This window comes from Lathamus discolor, chromosome 1 (genome assembly GCF_037157495.1).
Source record: "Lathamus discolor isolate bLatDis1 chromosome 1, bLatDis1.hap1, whole genome shotgun sequence".
In the NCBI taxonomy this organism is placed as follows: Eukaryota; Metazoa; Chordata; class Aves; order Psittaciformes; family Psittacidae; genus Lathamus; species Lathamus discolor.
Window position 1 is genome coordinate 39085736 of NC_088884.1, and position 20541 is coordinate 39106276.

Here is a 20541-nt window from a genome sequence, read left to right on the forward strand (position 1 = left end):
ATGATACAACAGCAGGTATCCCGGCCAGTCTGGCAAGTTCACTGGAGGACAGGAGCTGCTAATTTAAAATACTTCTGACCAGTTTGAGAACTGGGAATATGATGAAATTAAAATGGGGCAGCTTCTACCTCCTTCGGAAGGGCAGGAATAACTGCAGAAATGCAGGGCCCAGGTGGCAGCTCTCCGGAGAAAGGGCGGCGCGCTGCGGGGCACTGCCAGGCGAGCCCGTAACACGTGCTGCCGCGCAGGAGGCGGCGTTAGACAGCGCGGGAGGGCAGCAGCACGGCTTTATGTCCCGTAAGTCCTTAAAGCACCCGGGACCCCGCCACGCCACACCCGCGCCCGCCTTTGCCTTGCACAGCCACTGGAGGCCGAGCCCCAGCCCCTTCCTCCTCCTCCTCCTCCTCGGGGGGCGACTGCGGCTCCCGGCGTGCCGCGCGCCGCCGGAAGCGGCGGCTCCTGTGACGCCAGTTCCGGCAGGAGCTCGTGGGGGCCGTGGGTGTGCGCGCTGGGTCTGTGCTGGCAGCGGCGGTTGGCGGGGTCCGGTCGGCGGCGGCACCGGCAGCATGGTGAGCAGGCGGCGGGGCGGCCCGCCCGGTGCGCCGCAGACACGCGTGCGGCGGCCCGGCCACCGCGACCCTCCCCCGCGCTTTGTTCGGCGCGGCGGCTCGGGGAGGGAGGGAGGGAGGGAGGGAGGGAGGGGAGAGGGGGCGGGGGAGGCGTGTTGGGCGTGGAAGGTTCTAGAGCGCGCGCGAGGAGGGTCCGTGAGGGCGCGGCCGGGCCGGGGCCCGGTCCGCTGTCGGGCGTCCCCGTCACCCCGCAGGAGAAGGGGCTCCGGGCCTGCTCGTGCCGGGCGCCCGCGGCGCGGCTGACGCCATGGAAGCCTCTCCCTCTCGCATGTCTCAGAAAGCCCCGGGAGGCAGCACGGAGGCCCCGAGCGTGAGCGGCCGCTGTCGATGGCCGACCGAGAGCTGCCCTCCCGTTGTGTGGGGCCTCCTGCCGCAGCAGCGTTTTGATTTTTGTGGTCAAAGCAGTGATGTAACGGACACTTAGCGTAGCAACCGGTGAGCTGGCTACACAGCAGAGTAAAATGTCGCCGAACTCCCTTAAGAAGGTTGTAATACCTGTTGTTTTAGGATTTGGACCTACTCCAGTTAATGCCCTGGGTTCTTCGCAAGTGTTGGTCTGTAAAGGAGTCTGTTCATTACTGCTGTAATTAATTTGCGTGGGAATACAATAAAATGATAGGGTTCAGCACAAATACTGAAGACGTGACGTGGTTAGTTAATGAGAGTCTTTTAGGTTCTGCTCGTGGTGCCTGTCTTTGGGTGGTTTGAGTCTTGACAGCTGAGCAGAACAGGACCATGAAGTAAGGTTCTGGTAACAGCCTTCCAAGGGAATATGGGGTGCAGTCTCTTAAGAGCAGGTTGCAGTCTTTCTTGTAATCTCTTTGTGTGATTGAGATTGCAAGGTAGATTTAAAGAGTCAAAGTGAATTTGTCCTGAATATACCTTTTATCAAAACCAAATGGGGTATGGAAATAAATAACTGCAGTGATTGTTTAGGTTGTTAGTGCCAGGAATTTGTTTCTAAAATGCATAGTGTTATTAAAGCTAAAGGAATATTCTTGTGAACTCTGCTTTAGGCATCCCTTTCCCTTGCTCCCGTGAACATTTTCAAGGCAGGCGCAGATGAGGAAAAGGCAGAAACAGCTCGGCTGGTAAGTTTAAGAAACTGGTAATACTTGAGGTAGTTAAATCATGTCTTTTCTACTGTTAAATGTGCTTTCAGTTTATGGTGATGTGGAACTTCATCTTTCTCTTACTGTTTCTTTCTTGTATTTCTGTGTACAGAAAGAAAGAGGAGTGTTGTTCATGCTAACAATTACAGAAACTCCTCATAGTTGTTCAGAAACTAAGTAACTAGCTCGGGAGGTTGGTGTTCATTCTGAGGCATTTCTCTTGCCTGTGAGACAGGCTTTTATATTTCCTGTGGGAATTCAGTATATTCGATCTGGTTATAAAAATGTATCATCAGTTCAAGAAAATTCACCCCAGGCTCTGCTGAAAGAAGTGTGGCTGTGGAAGTGTTGGGCTAAGATGTCACCTTGCAGATTATGGGCTAGCATATAATTCTTGTGTTAAAGTAGAAACAAATCATTTTCTAAGGTATATTTGCTTTCATTTCAGTCATCCTTTGTTGGTGCCATTGCTATCGGTGACCTGGTCAAGAGCACTCTGGGGCCTAAAGGCATGGTAAGTCATCTGCAAATTCTCAGTAGTCATATCTGTTAATTTAATGTTAATAGTTGAAATATGTTTTCAAGTGGTCTTCTAAATCTTGCATCTTTTAGGACAAGATTCTTCTAAGTACTGGGAGAGTTAGCACTGTAACAGTTACCAATGATGGTGCAACCATCCTGAAAGCTATTGGAGTTGACAACCCAGCTGCCAAGGTCTTGGTTGGTGAGTTTTTAATGGCTTGTCATTGCAGTACTTGGTGTTTTTTCATTTGTAACTTTGTTATTGCAGGATTTTTTTGTGCTTAGATTTAACTTTTCTTAAATAATGTGAAAAATCGGACCAGGGGCAGGGGAGGGAGGCAGAATTCCTGAAGTAAGGAGGCCAGGGTGTTGCAAGAGTGGTGGAACTCTGCAGAAGTAAAATTGAGGTATATGCTGCTCTTGCAAGACTGTTCTGGTGTCTTTTTCCCTCAGCCCTGGTTTGTTCCAGGAGTCAGAGAGGCAAAAGAAAACTGTCCCTCTTTTTCACTGGGAAAATTTGGAACAGAAATCTGCTGGAGTGCAGAGGATCTCTCAGGTTCTCCTTGATGTAAATCTCTTTTTATCACTCAATCAACATTGTACTCTGGACAGTTTACCTTTGTAAAGGACTGTCTCAGTGTGCCAGTGGTCCATTTCTGGTTTCAAGCAGGGCACTGAACACCTAATTCAGTGTCAAGTTTCTTAATGGTTTCGTGTTTGCTGGATCCTTCTGTATCAGCAGTTCATGCAGCATACATGGCTATTACATTCTCTGATCCAGTATGGATACCTTAGAACTTCTGTCTGACCTTGCTTCCTTTTAATGACTATCTTTAGGAGTGGGGAGAGAGGGGAATAGCTCTTGACCATCACCATGCTGGAACTAGTGTCTAGGTTGCAAATAAAGAGCAGGAATTTGGAGGATGCTGAATTTGGTATGCACAGGTTTTTCTGTGACTTACAGAGTGACCTTTTTAAACTATCAAAGAATCTTTTTTCTTCTCCAAACAAATGTGAAGTGAAAGTAATTGTATCTGAAGCTGGTACTGGTGAGCGTGGTATTTTGAATCAAAACATTACCGCAGAAATTTCTTCCTTTAGATATGTCAAAGGTTCAAGATGATGAAGTTGGTGATGGGACTACGTCTGTCACAGTGTTGGCAGCTGAATTACTGAGGGTGATGTATTACAGTTTTTCATATATGTTTCTGTTTGGCAATGTGGTCCTGTGGTATCAATGGGAGGTGTGTTGTTTGATGTTTATGAAGAGGGCTCCCTAAGTATAGGAGTACCCTGCTCCATTGCCATTGAAATTGATAGGGGGAAAAACCAATGTAGGCATTGTGTCATCAAATATATATAAAAAATATTTTAAACTGTATTCCTTATATTGCCATTTACAAATTCACTATTTTAACTTGGTACATTTTAGAAAATTATTTTCTCTTCCTTTACTATGTAAGTGAAACAGAGAAGTATCTCTCACGAGTGCCTTCTTGGGTGTTGCACTGAGCAGCATGCAGCACTGCTTAGTTGTGACATTCAGGCCTCTGAAATCCTTTTCCATAACATCATTGAGAGAGAAAGAAATAAAAGGCATGTTAAATTCTCTTCTTGTGTGCACAAGACTTGAATTTATCCTTTAATTTATTAAATTATTATTATTATTATTATTATTATTACATTTCCTGAAATTATGATTAGATTTCCTTAAATAATGTTCCTTTAAATTCTGTATGGTTTTCATGCTTACATAAAAGCTTATACTGCCAAATTCTAAATTCAGAATTACTATGAAAGAGACTTCAGAAGTGAGGAGTTCTTGTTAGCAGAGCTGTGCCAGTAAATCTAATCATCTCAGATCCAGAAGCTGTGATCAAAAGCATCAGAGAAATTATCCTTTAGCTTGCCAAGTTCCTCTCAAAAAGGCAGTTTGAAGATGTTTGTTTTTCCAACTACACTTTAAGTTGCAGCTTTAAGTGAACAGGAAACTGATCTCAAACATGAAGCTAAAGATAGCTATTTTGAAGTCCATGTCTGGTTGGTTTTTTTTCATTAATCAGACTTTCTTGTCAGTATTCCAAGGGCAGATTATATTTGCTTAGATTGGAAACAAAGCTGCCAGTAGGGTCACATTCATTTCATTGTTACAGCTCTCTGGTTTTCACTGCCATTTAGAATTTTCTTATTACTTGGAAGTGTCTTTCATAGTTAGCGTAAGTGCACCTTGGGGGAAAAAAAAATGATTATTTATTTCATTTAAATAGGAGGCAGAATTACTGATTTCAAAGAAGATTCATCCTCAGACCATTATCGCAGGCTGGAGAGCAGCCACAAAAGCTTCAAGAGAGGCTCTTTTGAAAGCAGCTGTGGATCATGGGTTAGTAATGTACATTTGCTGTAGGTTTTTATAAGCCAGTCAGGACTAAAATATCACCAAGAATTATATACCACTGCGAAGTTCTTTGCTTTCTTTTAAGTAGTGTAAAGGCTGAATTTGTAAGTTGTAACAGTTAAGAAAGGCTTTTTTTTTTATTTTATTATTTTTATAATGCTTTATAAAATGATGTAAAATTAGTTACGATGTGCAGAAACTAAATACAAGGAGTAAGCTGCTCCTTAGAACAAAAATCTGAGCTGTTATTTCAGATTTCATGCTCTGATTTTAAATGTGATTTTTGTCTTTACCCCACACTTTGAGAGCACAGATTTTTCTGAAGCTGAATGCAAAGGTTTTCCTAATTGAAATTTCAAGTGCAAGGTTGTATTCTGGGACACTGGCAGGATTCTGAGTATCATTCCTCGAAATGGAACATGATGCACATAGACACAGGCAACAGGAAGTGGGGAGAGGCTTACAGTGATAGGTTAATGATAGTTAAAGCTTTCAGACTTTCCACTTTAACTGTACTGCTTTTATTTTAGTGATGATGAAGTGAAGTTCCGTGAAGATTTGATGAACATTGCAGGAACGACCCTTTCATCCAAATTACTTACTCATCATAAAGATCACTTTGTCAAGTTAGCTGTTGAAGCTGTCCTTAGGTTGAAAGGTTCTGGTAATTTGGAGGCTATCCACGTCATTAAGAAACTTGGTGGAAGCTTGGCTGATTCCTACTTAGATGAGGGTAAGTCTGTGTGTTGGCTGAAAGCATGCTTGAGAAATTAAGCTGTTAAATTTGTTCTGGGAACAAATTTGTTCTAGGAAACATTGCTATGTTATTAAATTGAATAGTAAATATGAGGGGGTTTTATAGGAATTTAAATTAATTGCTCTTCTTTTTAAGTCTTACAAGGCCTTTCTGTTACTACAGGCTTTTTACTCGACAAGAAGATTGGTGTAAATCAGCCAAAAAGAATTGAAAATGCAAAGATTCTAATTGCAAATACTGGTATGGATACAGACAAAATTAAGGTATGGGACTCAGCTACTGTTGTGAAACAATGTTTTTGTAAATTGACTTTAGACTGAATTCTTTATTTTCTTTGATTTAGATTTTTGGCTCTCGTGTTAGAGTGGACTCTGCAGCAAAAGTGGCAGAAATAGAACAGGCAGAAAAAGAAAAAATGAAGGAGAAGGTTGAGAGTATTCTGAAGCATGGAATAAACTGCTTTATTAACAGGTATGTCCTTTCTTGGAAAAAGGGGCGAGTCACAAAGTTGTACAAGTGGCACTGTTTCCCACAGAAGCAAAAATTTACTCTTTCGAGACCTGGTGCATCTTATAAAACTCACCTTATAAATTTGTATTAAACATCTGTAAGAACCATTGACAGACTGAATCTTACAGCCCCTCCATCTATGTCATGTTTCACACACATTGCATTCTGCTTTAGGCAAAATGAGTACTCTTTCCATTGAACATGGTACAGATAAAGAGTCCTAGAGTCAGGAGTCCTGTTGGCAAATTGATGGAAGAATCCTTTAAAGTATTCAGAAATTCCTTAGCTTCACTGCTGCTATCCAGTATGCTTGGAACATGGGTGTTTGCCCTAAGGAAGTTCAGGTAGCATCAGTCACTGTAACCAGGCTAGTGGTGCTGCAGTTAGATTGACTTTTGATGTTCAGATTTATTCCCTGATAAAATTGACTTCTTATACTGTAGATCAGTATCATGTCAGATACTGTAAATGTTAGCCAGTTAATTACCCCTGAGGATATGTGTGATAAAGGCCAAGGCCATATGGTTCTGGGGTAGAAGATATCTTCTCTGCGTGTACTCAGCAGTGCCATTTGTCACTTTGAAGGCAGATTAGAAACACCTTTCTTGCTGGAGATGACATCTCGCAGCTCCTGCTGAATTTCTACAACACTCAGTCTTTAATTTGGAATGGAAAAATAATCTGGCGTAGCACTCCTGAACGGGCATTAGCCATTGAACTTTAGATGGCTGCTTTGTTGAGATGATGGGGATATGTATTAATAAGGGAACACATACTCTTCTCTGTGGTCTGCTATTTGTATATGTTACAAGATTGGCCATTTGTTGTTCCCAGATTTGTAAACTGTTTGGATTTTGTATTGGTGAAGGAATTAAAGACATCACTTCACATGTTGTTCTAGTACACCCTGCTAGAATAGGCAGTCAAGTGCTCAGCAGGCACTTTGGATCAAAGGACTTAGTATTTGAAGTGTATGGGTCCTTGTGCTTAGTGTGACAGTGTGTCTTCAGGGGAAGGGTATTTCAAAGAGCTATGAGTTTTTATTTAATTATTTTTTTTTTCTTTTTAGCTATGTGTGTTTTTCTGTCAATGCATTTGCTTCTGTGTGGTGTAACATTCCCCGTGTTGTAGGTGTCTCAAATGTTGACTGCTTTCATAGTTTTCAGAAACCTGTTGCGTGACCATGGTACTGAGAATCAGGTGTCCTTTTGTTACTCTGGTTTTGGCGCATGGGTAACGGGAAGATGTGTCTGTGTTATAATTGTAGGCAGTTGATCTACAACTACCCTGAACAGCTCTTTGGAGCTGCTGGCGTCATGGCTATTGAACACGCGGACTTTGCTGGTGTCGAACGTCTGGCTCTTGTTACAGGTGTGTGGAGTACCTTGTATGAAACTTGAAAGGGCACATTATTTGTTTGGTCTTTAGTAAATGTTAATGTGTGATCACTTAATTGTAGGTTTTTTTATTAAGCAGATTAGTGAATGTGAAGAGTACTCAAAATAAGCTTTATTTTATAGAGCTTTAAATAGAATATGAAATTGGCCATAAGTAACTTTGAAATTCCTTTGTTGATTTATCAGCTCATATATAACTCATTTTTTTAGAAGCAGGTAACTCAGTTTCTATATTTAGTATGTTATACTTCACATGTAAACTGTCTGTTTTGATTCTGGATCCTTCCTACATAATAATTTAAACATACTTTTTTTTTTTTCTGTAGTAACTGTGAGTAAAGGATCGTAATGTGAACTGTGGAATTTCATTTATACAGATAGTAGTGCCAGTTAGTAATTTCCTTTCATATTTTAAAAATACTTTCAGTTAAGTCCCTGCTTGATAAGCTTCGGAAATACTTGTTTTCTAGAGACAAGATGAAACTTAGCGATAGAAAGAATGAGAAGATGAATCCACTAGTTAATGAATGCCATCTGGTTATAGATATCTGTTGTTCGATTGTAATAATGGTCATCCCTTGTTAAAAATGTGGGCCTAAGTTATCATCTTGAGGTGGACCTCAAGTGACACGAACAACCTGGATATTTTTAGAGTGTTCAGTGTAAATGTGGTTCTAATAACCAATGAAAACGAAACATCTGGAATGCTACGGTTGATTCTTGTTGCTGAAGTTAGAGATAGTTAACTGGAATGTTTTTATTAAAAAGCTTATTGTGAAAATCTTCATGAGAATGAAGAACTTGTTTTGCAGGGAGAAATGAAAGTATGCTGACTTTTTTAGCTTAGCACAGCTGAAGTAGCAGTTGTGTGTAACCGAGGACTCATTGACACAGGCAAACGCTTGATTCAGAGGAATGTTGCTTATGTTCCAGAACAAATTCAAAGCAATTTTGTAGGCAGAGCAAATGGACCATATCAGACCACACTGGATCAGATAGTATAGCTGAAAACAATATACAGGCTTTTAGTAAGCATAAACTCTCTACTACAAATCTTGTCTTCCCTTGTACAGCTACAGCAGTGCTGCAAGCCAGTGTGGAATAATTGAGCATAGATTGGGAGTGAATACATGTAAATGTTTTTTTTAATAGGAAGAGTAAAGTACTAGAACAATATTCTATTCAGAGGCATTTTGGTCTTTGTAATACCAGTTTTGTTTACAGTATGTGAGTTTACAAATAGTGCACAATATTGCTGCTACAACACTGCATGACGCTTGTAATTCAGGAGAGTGGTGGCTAGTGGTTCCCAGCCATCATCAGGCAGGCAAGATGAATACTGGCACAAGCTCAAGTTTAAAAACATAAAAAACCTTGACCTAGTATTTTATAAATACTATATCAATAAATGCTATTAAAACTTTAAACAGATTGACATTTTAATCCTGGCAAAGACTAATGTTTAGTCTCTTACGCAGACAGAACTCAGAAGCATTGCAGCTATTGTAATTTTTCTGATGTGACACAAAATACTGGTTTGTTAAGGAAGTAGGAGGTTTCTGGTACCATATGCTGACACTGGAAAAATTTGGTTTATCAGTATTATTAATTTAAACCTGGGCAATTATGAATAGTGTTTTGTTTGTTGTTTGTTTCCATAACCCCTCATCCACACTGGGTTAAATCTTGCCTGAACGGATGTCTTCAACATGAGCTCTAACTTTAGTATGATCTTACATTTGTAGGTGGTGAAATTGCATCAACCTTTGATCACCCTGAGCTAGTAAAACTAGGAAGCTGCAAGCTTATTGAGGAAGTCATGATTGGAGAAGATAAGCTCATTCATTTCTCTGGAGTGGCAATGGGTAAGTGTTTTACCACTGATGTGATAGCATAGTGTACATAATTTCATTCCATCTGGGAAATGTCATCATGCTTCCTTTTTCCCACAAAACTGATCTGGGTAGAACTTGACTGCAGTGATAGCAAAACTGTTACAAATGCTTTGCAATAGCCTCTTTTTTTGTGTGTTGGTTTGGGTTTTTTTTAATCTTTTTACATTTGTGCTTTTTAGGTGAAGCTTGCACCATAGTTTTGCGTGGAGCAACACAGCAGATTCTAGATGAAGCTGAGAGGTCTTTGCATGATGCTCTCTGTGTTCTTGCCCAGACCGTGAAAGACACTAGGACTGTGTATGGTGGAGGTGAATATTAGATTCTTTGTCTGTGATACGTATTTTGTAATACTTTTCAAGTCAGACATCAACATCTGCGTGTCTTTAATGACTAGGTTGTTCAGAGATGCTGATGGCTAATGCTGTTGCAGAACTTGCCATCAGAACACCTGGCAAAGAGTCTGTTGCAATGGAGTCCTTCGCTAAAGCCTTACGAATGGTAAGTTTGTTCAGTCAGATTGCTTGGATTAATAGACATAAAGTTTCACCAAACTTACTAACTCCTGGCATCAGAGAGTTGTTTCTCTTTCAAGGTTTTGGTTGTCCAGAAGTGAAAAAGTGAAATTTAGCAACACAACTTGGATGAACAAATGGGAAAACTTGCTGTTTTCTCTCTTAGAAAATAAGTATTGGTGTGTTAATAATGCTGCATGTAACAGAATTCTGAATGTTTAATGCTAGGCCTCTTTTAAGTGGTTCTTCCTCCTCTTAACCTGCAGGGTTAAAAGTGCAGCAGAAGTGTCAGCTGAATAAGCCGAGATTTTTTTGTGCTAACTGATTTATGAAAGAGCAGCCTTTCCATACTATTGATACTCTAGTGCTATTTGATTGTATTCATGCTCTAGTACTATCTAAAAGTTTCTAACTTGCCTTGGAGTTTACTGTTACTTCCTAGAAGATGCATCACAAGAATTGTTTATAGAATATTATTGTGCTAACAGGCTATCAATTTGAGGGGAGGAAAAATGCCTTCCTGTTATTTAATCTAGGGAAAACCTTTCTTAGGAAATGAAAGACCATAGGAAAACATTTCTGCCGAGAAAATTAAAAAGCATGGTAAGACTTAGCGTTACTTGAGCTGGCACCTGCAGTTTGCACTCCTGTCACTTACACAGTGAACAGAACGATCAGGTGGTTAATGCTTACCAGCAAGCTCATGTTCTTAAAATGAAACTGTTTCTCCAGTTGTAGTCTGAAATAGATTTCATTCTCCCTGTGTAAAAAGAACTGAAAAAACTGCTAACATGATCCTGCCCTCTCAGATACCCTCTTATAGCAAGGTTTTAAGCAAAATCCTTTGAGAAGTAGTTCGATTTTTTTTTTCTTTTTTCTCTATCTTCTGATCACTGTAACACATCTGCCGTACTTTTGAAACTTCCTGTTGAAACTGAACAGTAAATAGTAATAACAAAGTATGTTTCCTGTTTACTAGGGATCAGGCCCTGCATGAATTAAAACTATAACCTGTGTTTCTCCCTGTAGATCCCAACAATAATAGCTGACAATGCTGGCTATGACAGTGCAGATTTGGTTGCTCAGCTCAGAGCTGCTCACAGTGAAGGGAAGACTACTTATGGACTTGGTAAGGGGCTTCATGTTACTTCTGGTACTGGACTGCTGTTTGGTAGGGTAGTGAGGCTTATTAAGCTTGCTCACTTGTCTTTGACACATTCAATTGGAAGTACGCTGATTTCTGTTTGCTGTGCACAGAGCATGGGCTGCACTTACAGTCCTTTACCATTCTACCAAACTTCTCACAATAGAGTGAAGTGCTTTGTTTTTCAAGGGTATGGGTTCCACCTGCAAAGAAGACATACCTCATTCACATTGAGTCTAGTTACATGAAGCTTAAAAAGAAAGGTATTGATTTAAAACCTTTTTTCTTAAATATATGTATATATATAATTGCAACATGTTAGGCTTAAATCAGGACCCTTGAAGTAAAAGACTTTAATTCTTTCCTTACTATTAATGTCCTTCATTTGAGCAGGTGAGTTACCATACTGGCAGCTTCCTTGTCATTTCCTTAAAAAAACCCACAAGTTAAAACCAGATAAACAAGCTCTTAATGTGTCTCTCCTTCCAGATATGAGAGAGGGTACCATTGGAGACATGGCAGCCTTGGGAGTAACAGAAAGTTTCCAAGTTAAGAGACAAGTTTTGCTGAGTGCAGCTGAAGCAGCAGAAATGATTCTTCGTGTAGATGACATTATTAAAGCAGCACCAAGGTATGAGCTGAGTGTCTGCATGGTCAGTTGTAGTGGTATAGAGCAACCTTCTGTGGAAGAGTAACTGCAGAAAAGTCTTGTTCTAGAATTACTTCCATTTGTAATGAAGACTGACATCTGACATGCTAACGTTCATGTTACATGAGGGGGATTTTTTTGTGTTAGCAGTATAAACAGGCCTTTTTGAGCCATCAGTGCACTTAAATTAGCATGCCTGAGCAGTGCCTGGTTAATTTTGGGTCACCAGCTACTCATGTGCTATAGATAGCAGTAAAACATTTGCAGAAGTGGCTGACTAAAATGTGAGGGATGATGCTGCTTTTTTTTTTTCTTTTGGGAAGAATTGCAGTGAAATGCCTAGCTGCTTTTAAAGTAGAATCTGTGGCTAAAACAAAACCACATTTGTTAAAAAGTTCAGGAAGAAATGCCTCTTCTAGGCAGGTTATCCTGAGCATGTCTGCTTCCAGGTGGTCTGCACTGCTTTGTGAATTGCAGGGTTTTTTACTGTGGTCAGAGGTGGTGTATTAGCTTTGAGATGATGCTGCCTTTTGTGCTGTGAGATAAGCAGTAAACACAAAATATCAACTTAAAAATAAGGGTAGGTGGGGAGGTTGGTGGATGTGTGTGAGTGTGTGTGTGTGTGTGAGGAATTTTCTGATTTCTTTTTTTCTCCCCAGAAAACGTGTACCGGACAATCGCCCATGTTAAATTTTCTTCGGTACCGGATGAACACAGTGAGGATGTGTGGACCAGATCTCACCTAGTAGCTTTTTTTTTAATGATCTGTTTCCTGTGAGGTTGTGGAACAGAAGCTTGAAAAGAGCCAGATCTCCATCAATAGCATAAAATAACTGACTTCAGTTGGTTTTAACTTATTTCAGTTTCTGTATGTTGTGGGGAAGAATTCACTTTCAAGTAAATCAGGGGCTTTATACAACCCTCTTTCCTTCTGTTCCTCTCCACGTTCCACTTAAAATACATGCAAATAAATAAAAATTCTTATTCATCAAAGTTGTCTTTGTGTAGAAGCAAGAAAGGCAGTTCCATTCAGACAGCTGCAGCCCACACCCTCGGTCCTCAGATGCTTCAGCTGCACAAAAGGCAACCCTTTGGGCTGCTGTAGCTCACTGGTTTGGGTTGGCCTGGTGCATTCAGTGAGAGCAGTTTATTCCAGTCCTGTCTGTAGGGGCCTTGAGTTGGGATCCTAGAAATAGGGTCTGAAGTTAAATGCTACATTTTTCTGGTGATACTGGGGGGTTACTCATTTTTTTATGATAAAAGGAAGAGAAAAAGCTGAAGAGGAATTTAGTGCCCAGAACTAAAGGGATTTTACAGCTTTTTACCCTAGAAATTTTATGTAGGTAGGAGTTCTGCTGAGGGGAAGGTGCAGTCTGGGAGAGATGACCAAATGTTCTGTGTTTATCCGTGAAATACTGAACTTGAGCCAACTTTACAGAACCTTGCATTAGAGGGTGATTGGTGGTGAGTGTGGCAGGCTGCATTGTGCTCATTGCCCGCCTTCCCTTGTCATGTCTGCTGTAGCCTGTCTTTATATTCCCTTTCCTATTCTAGTGGTTCCTGCAAAGGCAATGTTTTTTAATTGGACTAGTTTCTTCATGCTCAACTCATAGAGAAATCCATGATGCCTGCAGCACATTCTCAACAGCTGGAAGCAGGGAAAACCAGAGGCACTCACTGTCTCTGTGGGAGACCCAAGAGCTGAGCCAGCTGTGACCCTCCTGGCCCTGCAAGCATAATGCAGTACCTTGGCAGACACCAGGGCAAGGCTGCCAAAGCAGCAGGAGTACTTTCTTGATTTCAAATTATCTGTGCAAACATTTTTCTCATTAGGTTTCCTGAAATAAAAGCGAGTCTGCTTACAGAGCACTCCTCCAACCTTAAACTGGACACATCTTCAGATCTCCAAAAGTGACAATATGTGTTAGGAATGCTACACTGAAATACAACCACTGACCAGCAAGTGAAAGCACCTTGCCCACTGCTCAGACAAGTAAAATACCAGGTCAGTTCCGTAGGAAGTAAACCATTGAACTTGGATGTTAAAAAAGCCCAAAACATTTGTCCTGCTGCATAATTCTCTAGGAAGAAATAGGTTAGATAAAGAATTTGGAAAGAGAATTTGGTTAATTCCAAAGAAGGCTGTTTTAGCTCACCGAGGTGTTAGTGTACTTTGTTTAATTTGACTACATGCTACATGGGTGCCAGCCAGATCTAAATTCAGACTTCATTTAACAAGACAGCAAGTGCTAACAGAGGCTATGTGTTTCCAGATCATTTTTCAAACATGTAAATGACATTAAGTAGTCACGAACTGGCGCTGGCTCAGATCTGTTCTGGGAAGTCAACTGCTGCTGCTGCAGGCTGCGCTGGTGAGACAGTTCCACTGTATGAGTGAGGCAGAGAGGGAAGTGGCTGTTCTGTGCCACCGCGGCGTCCCCACCCTCTTTAGAAGCTGTCTTTTACCAATCTCAGTGATCTGTGCTGTGGAATCAGAAGCTAAAAATGTTATTTTGAGCCAGAGTTCTGTGTTACACAATGAAAGCGAAACATACTTACACAAAGGAAAACAGTTCAGTGCATTTTGAAGGGGATCTGAACTTGTCTGAGTTACTAGCTGGAGAAATACCCAGCTGAAATCAATGGAGTGACGTTTGCCCCAGCTTCAAGTTCTGTGCAAGTGTGTAACAGCAGGCTCCCAGCCCAGGGCTTTATTCATGCAAGTTTACCTTTGCAGCTCTTCTGATGTTTCTGTTTTAGTCAGGCTTTAATTTTCTTCTTTGCTACTGCATGAGATCTTGGTGTGTAAAGCTGCCCTTAATGGCAGCGTTGTTGGTAATAGAAACTAGCAGCAAAGCCTGTTGCTTTCCTCACCATCATTCAGAATGCTGCTTGGCAATAACAAGGATGGTTGCAAATTTTCCAGGAAGAAGGCTGTGCTGGTAAGAGGAGAGCTCGCTGGTACATACCCGCTGTTTCCTTGATAGCACAGCCAGGGCTCTGCTACTGCTTCTCACGTGGCAGGGAGGGAAACCTTCAAGCTGTTCCTGTGTTTCAGATAAGGCATTTGAAACAAATGCTGTGCTTCCTTTACAGCAGTGACTCAGCAGCAATCACCTTGAACAGTGGCATCCAGCTGAGTTCGGACAGCTCAGCAAGGTGGAGGGGAGAAGGGTGAGCCCATGGGTGAAGAGTAGCAAGTCTGTTCGTGCTCTGCACAGTCCACCCACGGAAAACATCTGAACTGTCTCATCTTTGCTGCCGTCTCTGAGTGGTCCCCACATGGGTGGAGGGGGAAAATGATGAAGTCTTTGCTCTAGAGAATGCTGGGTGCTGTGCAAAAGGGGTGACTACAAGAGGGTTTTGCTTTCATCTAGCTTGAAGCTGGTGCACCTACTCCCGAAGACTAGCAAGGCAGTGTGGGGCTCCCTGGATGCCAGCAAGCAAGGGAGAAAAAAGTAGAGGCTGGGTGATGGTGTGAATGCACTGCCACCTTTGCCAGAACGGGCAGCTGAAGCATCAGCAGGGCTCGACCTCCAGCTCAGGCTTGATGGCAGGAGGCGGTGATGGTCTCTCATCAAGTGGGATTTCTACCACTGCCCCGGACCGCTTTCGGGGTTCAGGAGTCTCCTCTGACCACCTCCCCACCCTGCGCACCCCTTTGGCCACTTTGGGTGCATTCCTGCAGGGGTTATGGTCGTAGATCACCAACTTCAGACCGGGGAGGTGAGCCAGGCTGGGGAAGAACCGGATGGAGTTGCGATCCACGTCAATCACCTCCAGGAAAGGCATGTCCAGGAGCACAGTGGGGAACTCAGACAGCAGGTTGCCCGACAGCCAGATGGTGCGCAGCTCCTGCAGGTACCGCAGCTGTGTGGGGAGCGTGCGCAGCGCGTTGGAGCCAGCATGCAGGGTCTTGAGCAGAGTCAGCTCGCACACCACCTCGGGCAGGTACTGCAGGCAGTTGGACTCGATCCAGAGGGTCTTGAGGTTCTGCAGGAGCCGGAGCTCGAGGGGCAGGCTGCAGAGCTTGTTGTTGCCCAGGTAGAGGATGCACAGCTGCTTCAGTGTGCACACGACCAGGGGCAGCGCTTTGAAGTTGTTGAAGTCCAGCGCCAGGATCTGCAGGTTTTGCAGCTGCTCCAGTTCCGGAGGCAGATGGTTCAGGTTGTTGTCACTCAGGTACAGCTTAACCAGTTCCCTAAAAGAGCAAATGTGCAGAGGCAGCCGCCTCAGCTGGCTGCCGCTCAGATCCACCATTTTATCCACTGGCATCTCTTCTAGGTCTTCCACGAGGTACTTCTGGCATTTGTTGGAGGGCACAAAAGCAACTACAGCTTTCAGGCTGTTGCCCATCCTGTGACTTTTCTTTGGGGATGCCTGGGAGTGTATGTATGGGACAGGACCCCGCCTGTGCACTGGCCTGCCAGTAACTGCGTCTTCCCAATATAAGGCTCTGTTTACATGGCACCAGCCGTTAATCTCAAGGGCTCTGAAACGTTTCTGATAACCGAATGAGTGTTTGGTGATTGGGATTACGGATAGGACGATGCAGAGCGCAGGTCTCCCTCTCTCACCCACACTCCTGCTCGCCCCTCCCCAGCAGCATTCCTTCTTGCCTCTTCCTGCAATGCACACTGTAAATGCTCACTGATTTTGCCCCAAACCATCTCCCCAGTGCCCCAGCCCCTAACTTCTCGCTCTGGCTGTGCTGTCTGTGCAGCCGGTGCTCTCCGCAGGGATTGGCTTGGGAGAGTGAACAGCGCAGAAGACCAGATTTCTAAACTCAGATGTTTAGCTTTCATGAGACCTTCAGCGGAAATGTTGGATGTAATTGAATTGGTGTTTAAAATACCTGTCAGGGCTTGACTGACTTTCTAGACGAGTGGCACTTCTAGGGATTTACTTTGCAAGGTGCCAAATGCATAATTTCAGAGTGTAACTTGCCACCCAGTGCTTATCTTAAAGCTTTAACACAAATACTTGGCAAACTGCTATCTTGAGCTGTTCTGCTATTTATGTTCGTAATTTAATGGCGTTTACTATAGCTCCTGGCACTCTTGACTTTGTAGGGCCTTTTTCATTACATTATGTTTTATGTCTTGTCTGAACCCCTGTTTAATATGCTCACTATCACAACCTGCCAACGCTGTCCTCCGGCCACCTTCCAACTGTGCTACTGCAGTCCCTGTGTCCCTACCAAAACCTGACAAGAAACTGCTGTGAATTTAATTCCATCAAGATTCTCACTTGGTATGAGTGAGATAAATACAATGTTAAGAATTATGACTATTTAGATGTGACAGTGTAAACTGTTCCCCTCCTTCTCTCAGCAGGACCCATTGCTGTTCAGGTCAGGAGCACCTCTGATTTCTAGGAGGAAATCTTGCCTTCCCATGTGCAGGCATCTCTGTATACTTCGACTTTTTGAGCTGCTTCTGTTTTAAGCTTCCTTCTGGATTATCTTACCTGTGTCTTGGACATGGCTTTACCATGACCTTTGGGTATGAAAACTGGCAGAATGTTTTCATAGAATCGTAGAATGGTTTGGGTTGGAAGTGACCTTAAGGATCATCCAGTTCCAACCCCCTGCCATAGGCAGGGGCACCTTCCTCTAGACCAGGTTGCACAAAACCACAGCTTCTGTGGGCAACCTCTTCCACCATCTCACCACCCTCACAGTAAAGAATTTCTTCCTTATGTCTAATCTAAAACCACACTCTTTCAGTTTAAAGCCATTCCTCCTTGTCCTATCACTACATGCCCTTGTAAAAAGTCCCTCTCCAGATTTGTTGTAGGACTCCTTCAGGTACTGGAAGGCTGCTCTAAGGTCTCCACCAAGTGAGCCTTCTCCTGTTTTAAGGTGAAATGGCCTTTCCAGCAGCTGGCTCTCTACTTTGATACCTACAGCTTGTTGCTGTCGTTTTCCACACTTGCCATAATTTAGGGAAGATACTTCCTTCCAACAACCTGCAGTAGGTTTCTGGGTGTTACGTTCTACACAACCAAAATACGTGATTGCTGAGAGTCACATATTCTTGGAAAAACAAAAGGCAGAGCAAACAGAAGATTGAGAAAAAGGTGATATCAAACAGTTAAGGTGGCCTCTGATCTCTGGTCAAATCTGGGAATAGAGAGCTCTCTACTGTCACTTGTTTTCTAGTGTAAAGCAGCTCTTAGCTATCAATTGAATGTAGGCTGTAGGATGTTTATTAGTCTTTTCCCTGCAAGATGTGTCTGTGTCATGCAGCAGCGATGCTATGAAACGTAACAAGGGTTTCCTGGGGGAGGACAATAGAACATCCAGGAACCAGTGTTGCTGCAAGACAGAGAACAGTGAGTGCTGTAATGGGAACGCCATAAAGTAGGCTTTGGATGGAGAAGCTGGGCAGAGTATCAAGCCTGGAGAACAAAGATAGGCCGCAGTCATGTGTGACTGTGCTGTGCAAGAGAGGCGCTGAAAATATTTGCTGTCATGACAGAAGGTGGGACATGCTGGGCATAGCGTCCCAACAGCACCAGCTGCTTCGCACTGAATGAGCACCTCAGAGAAGCCACTTTCCTGCTTGAGCACTGCATAGCCTGGCAGAGGACTGCTGGGGGGGCCCTGTCATTCATTCCCAGGTTTCGCAGGGCATCCTTTTCCAAGCAGGTACCCTGGAATGTTTTCTGACTTACAAGAAAATGGACCCATGGTTTTTGTATGTGTTTCCATTCCTGAGGAGCCGTGGCACCTTCTAAAGGCAAAGCTCCTTACCCTGTAAGGCACTGTAGGCTACAGGGGTGGAAAACCAGACGCATTTGGCATAAATAATAATGAATTAACATTCACAGCAAAGACATGTCCCTTAGACAAATCTCATCAGATACCCTGCAGATCAGAACAACATAAAAGCCTAGGTAAAAGTATATTAGCTGTTTTGTTTAGTCATATTTTCCTTAATAATCCATATGGAGAGGAGCAACTTTGCAATACACCTTGTGTCTATAGGCACAGGTACTTACACAGTTTTTTCTAGTTGAATTATTTCTACTAGAACTTTCAAGCTGCAGACAACCGTTTCTTGGGGATCCTCTGCACTGTAGTTTAATCATTATTCCAGCTTATCAAAATAAGTCACGATGACCTTCCGTTGCTGCATTTTGTACCTCTGCTGGCGAAATGAATGTCTGCTTGGAACACACGGTGAGATCAGAGCATTTGGGGAAAATATAACCTTTGTGTGGTGGGACAACAAAGGGCTACATTTGCAGTAAATGAATAATCTTGAGCTTTCTGAGAACCAGGGACTCGGTGGAGGCTCTGAGGCAAAGGCAGTCCCCTCACCAGGCCCAGGGCGGTGTTTTGAAAGCCGCTTCGTGTCTTCAGAGTTGTCCTGATGCCCTCCAGTGTGAACATTAATGACTCCCCAGAAGCATTTGTGGCATTTGAGGAAAAGTTCAAGCGATAAAGGTGCTCAGCACAGACGTTGTCTTGCTCTTGTCAAAGTGACGCTGCTCTACCAGAGGGCATGACATCTGCTCTGCTGCGCATCAGGTGGCGCGTGTAGGCTCCTTGAGAAGTGCCTTTGCCCCCTGGAAGTTCACAGATGACCACAGCTGTTGCTCACTGTCCTCGCTGCCAGCACCCAGCTCCGGCAGCTCGGTGGCTGGGACAGCTGTGGGGCAGAAAACGTGGCTGCTTGCTGAGAACTTGGATAAACCCTCTGAGTTTGCAAGAAACAGGGGATGCTGCTCAGAGCTAGGGAATTAAAGACCAATCGCAGTAAAATGGAAACCAATGTAAAAGCTGTGATTTTTAGATTTAAATGTTTTTTTAACGCAAATGAAGACTAGAGCTGCTGGTGCTTTTTCAGATCCAAAGCTCTGCACACAGCTCTGGACACCAGCCTTTGCTGAGCTTCTGCAGCCCTCAGGCTTTTGCAGGTGAGTTTGAAAAAGTAAAACATGTTTCAAAATCCAGGGGGCTAAAGGCTAGAGCTCTGAATTAGCTTATTTCAAGGCAAAACACTGTGTGTTTGGGGTTTTTTCCTGTTTTTTCTTGACTGGAACATTGTTGCTAGAGCAGATGATGACTCCTGCCTCCTCCGTGTTCTTAACATTCACTCTTCGCTGTGCGGAACATCTGCTGTCTTTTTTGGGAGGGTACTGAGTTCCAGTTCACCCTCATGTGGTGAGCAGTTCATCTGAAATAAGTGATGTATCCCAGGGAAAAAGTTGCCATTGCTCTTTTCCCAGCATCCTAGCATAGCCCTTTGAACAAACCAGTCTGATTATTCACATTTAGCTTTGCCGCATGCCAGGCTGCAGCACGTGATTGCTCACTGCGCTTCCTCACGCAGAGGAAAGATTCAGAATGTCTCACAAGTAACTCCCAGTCCCAGCGCTGAGCTTCCCCGCAGGCAGTTAATGGGTTTGGGGCTGCTCTCTGCCAGATCAGCCTCTTTGACACCGTGATTTTTCCGCCAGTTGGAGTTGGACCCAGGTGTCAGGCAGGGGTGGGAACCGCTAACCTCAGGAAACCTGCAGGAAAATAAACCCAGGCGAGCGCTTCCAAATGGCTTGCTGAAACCTGCACAAAGCCACTGGCTGTTTATTGCCGCGTGTCGCAGCCTGTCAGGGTTTTTACGTTTGAACCCCATTTTTTCCTGTGGCAGTCACATTCATGTTTAGTCTGGAGCTCTCCCATAAACAGGGAATTAAACTTCAGTTGTTAGGGGATGACTTGTCATAACCCTATCAAATGCCCTGCTGAAATGCCTCCATGTAAAAGGAAAATGGTTACATGTTTAGTCCTCTTTCTCTGCATAGGACACATGCGGGCTGCTTGTCACTAAAATAACGTTGAAAAGAAGCTTACTTGAAGGGAACCAGACAAGTACCTGGACCACCTCCTCTTTCCCATCTCAACAGTAGCCAAGCTCATACCATGGATTTAGGTAAATGATATTAAGGGTAGTTACTAAAATGTTTATTTGGTCTACAAATAAAATGCCTATTTGGTCTGCACTGTGCCTTT

The 20541-nt window shown here is 43.3% G+C and overlaps 2 protein-coding genes across 2 annotated transcripts; one reads left to right on the forward strand and one right to left on the reverse strand.

Moving 5' to 3' along the window:
* The first annotated feature begins 350 nt into the window (after positions 1–350).
* CCT2 (chaperonin containing TCP1 subunit 2) lies at positions 351–12515 on the forward strand. The gene is made up of 16 exons (XM_065668756.1): positions 351–569; positions 1646–1720; positions 2190–2255; positions 2354–2465; positions 3365–3441; positions 4531–4643; positions 5189–5391; positions 5578–5678; positions 5759–5886; positions 7193–7296; positions 9068–9187; positions 9397–9525; positions 9612–9715; positions 10759–10858; positions 11363–11504; positions 12182–12515. The coding sequence occupies exons 1-16, from the start codon at positions 567–569 to the stop codon at positions 12210–12212; spliced, it is 1608 nt and encodes a 535-aa protein (XP_065524828.1). The 5' UTR covers positions 351–566; the 3' UTR covers positions 12213–12515.
* A 1128-nt stretch (positions 12516–13643) lies between these two features.
* On the reverse strand, positions 13644–15939 carry LRRC10 (leucine rich repeat containing 10). Its single transcript, XM_065668788.1, has one exon. The coding sequence runs from the start codon at positions 15876–15878 to the stop codon at positions 15042–15044; it is 837 nt and encodes a 278-aa protein (XP_065524860.1). The 5' UTR covers positions 15879–15939; the 3' UTR covers positions 13644–15041.
* Between the last annotated feature and the right edge of the window lie 4602 nt (positions 15940–20541).

Excerpts from the sequence above, each read along its gene's own strand:
- CCT2 (XM_065668756.1), top strand. Across the intron at positions 2,466-3,364 it reads AGCTGCCAAGGTCTTGGTTG|ATATGTCAAAGGTTCAAGAT; the intron begins GTGAGTTTTTAA and ends TTCTTCCTTTAG. Across the intron at positions 9,188-9,396 it reads TTTCTCTGGAGTGGCAATGG|GTGAAGCTTGCACCATAGTT; the intron begins GTAAGTGTTTTA and ends TGTGCTTTTTAG.
- LRRC10 (XM_065668788.1), bottom strand. The coding sequence starts at position 15,878 with ATGGGCAACAGCCTGAAAGCTGTAGTTGCTTTTGTGCCCTCCAACAAA.